General features: G+C 65.9%; 1 protein-coding gene across 2 annotated transcripts in view; it reads right to left on the bottom strand.

The window, feature by feature from the left end:
* The window catches only part of SCN1B (sodium channel, voltage gated, type I beta subunit), an 11,901-nt gene that overhangs the window by 8,052 nt on the left and 1,404 nt on the right, over nucleotides 1-2,445 (bottom strand). Inside the window, exons 1-3 of one of the 2 annotated variants that reach the window (XM_012730560.1) lie at nucleotides 2,115-2,320; nucleotides 1,120-1,286; nucleotides 297-537 (exon numbers count right to left, since the gene is read on the bottom strand). In XM_012730560.1, coding sequence (XP_012586014.1) covers nucleotides 297-537; nucleotides 1,120-1,227 — 349 coding nt within the window. In that variant the 5' untranslated portion in view covers nucleotides 1,228-1,286; nucleotides 2,115-2,320. Of the gene's footprint in view, nucleotides 1-296; nucleotides 538-1,119; nucleotides 1,287-2,114; nucleotides 2,321-2,445 lie in introns of those variants that run through there. The other variant, XM_012730559.1, reaches the window with a different exon arrangement.

Below are 2,445 nucleotides of genomic sequence, written 5' to 3'. Positions count from 1 at the left end.
CGTTCCCTACAGAACAACCCTTCAGCCCAGAGGCAGTACGGCCCCTGCCAGAAGACACACAGCACAGGTGGCAAAGCTGGGTTTTGCACCCCCCTCCCCAACTCCATGGGGAGAGGCCCACTTGTGGAGGGCAAATGGAGGCCAGGCTGGATGAGGGTAAGAGGAGCTGCTCCTCTGCTGCCGTGGGCGCTGGTGCTGGCGCCGGGCCCGGAGCCAGCCTGTCCGCTCCCGCCACCTGCCCTCCATCTGGCCACGGGTGGGCTCAGGGAGGACGAGGGGCCGCAGGTCCCGCTCACCTTTGTCTACCACCTCCAGGTGGATCTTTTTGACGACGCTGGTGTTGTGCTCATAGTTCTCGAAGAAGAGCAGGCGGTAGACGTGACACTCGTAGTCGCCCGAGTGGTTGTAGGTGACGTTGGTGATGAAGATGGACAGGTCCTGCAGGTCCCTGGTGCCCCGGCTGCCATTCCACACCACACGGCCCTCGAAGCGTTCGTCCTCCTCCAGCTGTAGCACCTCGTTCTCATAGCGCAGGATCTGGGGGCAGCAGCCGGCTTGCCGGGGGCCGCCCCGCCCCCGCGCCTCTAATGGGGCCTTGCCCGGACACCCCGGGATGGAGGGACGAGGAGGGAGGACACGGGGGGGGGTTGGGGCCACGCCTGGCCCCCAACACGCACGCGCCTCAGGTGCTCTCCTGAGCCCCCACTGGCCTTCGGGGCCCCATTCTCGGCAGCTCCTCCCTGGCAGCCTGAGCCCTCAGTGGGCCTGAGAGTGGACGCTGTCCCTGCCCTGCCACTGAGAGCACACTGCCTGCCAAGGAGGAGCTGGTCTCCCACCGGCCACCAGGGCATTCTGCTGGCACCGCTGACCCAGTGACGTTTACGTTGAGCCACATATGCCGAGTGCCTCACTGAGTCAAGCCTGGAACAAGCCTACCAGTGGGAGACCACCGCCACGCCATCTTTACAGAGGGGGAAACTGAGGCTCAGAAAGGCTCAGTGACCGGCCCACGACCACCAGCTGGTGAGAGGGAGCTGGGATTGGAATCCAAGTCATCGAGAGTGGCACATTACTGCAGACAAACAGCCTCCCGTGGGAGCCCACGCCGGGCCCCCTCACCTTGACGAACTCCTCAGTGCCCTTCTGGCGGAAGGTCCACTCGGTGAAGGTCTCGGCGGTGGTCTCGCTGCGCCGCTTGCAGGAGATGCACAGGATCTTGAAGGTCATGCCGTACACGGCCTCGGTCTCCGAGTCCACCTCCACGCAGCCTCCCCAGGCCGAGGACACTGAGGGGACAGCAGGCTCAGGCCCAGCAGGGCACTCTTCGCCCTGGGCAGTGCCAGGCCTGCTGCCGGTTGGCTCCCAGAAACCATCTGTTTCCCTTGGCTCCTGATCACACACGGGCAAACAGGGCCCCTAGCCTGGCCCCTCTGTTTCCTTCTGTGAACAGGGGGAAGCGACTATCTTTGTTTCTGGTGGTTTGGGGGGGAGATTTCCTGAGGCAGTTCAGGTACCAGCAGAGGCCGGGCACCCAGGAGTCCCCGGGGCAACAGGGCATGGGTGTGCCAGAAACCCAGAGCCCCTTCTCCGGTCACTTGCCCACGCTGCACAGCATGAAGTGTGGGGCCAGAGCCCAGAGGCAGGGAGTTCTAGGCGGCAGTCATTTCCACTGGCAGCCACAGGAGGAAGGGGTGGGGGTCGGGGTGGGGCGCTGGGGCCACACTCAGGCCCTGCTCCCCAGACCCACAAGCTCCCAGGGCATCCACCCCTCCCCAACTTCTGTCTCCACACCCAGCCCTCACCTCCTGGCCGACCCCACCTAGCAGCACCTCAAACACCTCTCCTGCCTCAGGCCCTTTGCACCCCACAGGACTTCAGTCCCTTTGGGTCCCTCCTCCACCTGCTCCCCAGGCTCCAGCTCTGGGCCTTTTCCTTTGTGTCTGAGCCTCCTCTTTTGATCTGGAGGGCTGGGGGGCTCCGTGGCCTCCGACCCTCTCTCTCCCGGAGAGGCTGCTGGCCTTCTCGGCTGTCTCCCGCCTTTCTGCCTCTGAACCTCCCACCTCTCCGCCGTCCCGACGTCTCTCCCCACCTTCCCGGGTCCTTTTCAAACTCACCTCTCCCCGCGTACCTCTACCCCTCCGGCGCGCTCAAGTTTCTCTCCCTCCACGGCTCAGGCTAACTCCAGTTCCTCGCTCCCGGGCTCCCCGCGTCTCCGTGCGCCCCCGTGACGCCCCTCTCCGTCTCCCCGCGAGCACTCGGGAGGCCTGGCGCTTCCTCCCCTCGCCCTGCCCTCGGTCTCCATCTCCCCGAGTCTCCCGTCCCAGGCTCCGGGCGCCGCCTTCCCCCACCCCCCTCCCGCGGCTGTGGGTGTCACATTGCAGCCTGCGGGGCTCCAGGAGCAGCTGACTCCGCGCTTCCTCGCCCCCGGCCGGGCGCCCGCAGGCG

This window comes from Condylura cristata, unplaced genomic scaffold (assembly GCF_000260355.1).
Source record: "Condylura cristata isolate star-nosed mole 26May11 unplaced genomic scaffold, ConCri1.0 scaffold00028, whole genome shotgun sequence".
Classification (NCBI taxonomy): domain Eukaryota; kingdom Metazoa; phylum Chordata; class Mammalia; order Eulipotyphla; family Talpidae; genus Condylura; species Condylura cristata.
This window is presented reverse-complemented; position numbering and strand designations above follow the sequence as displayed.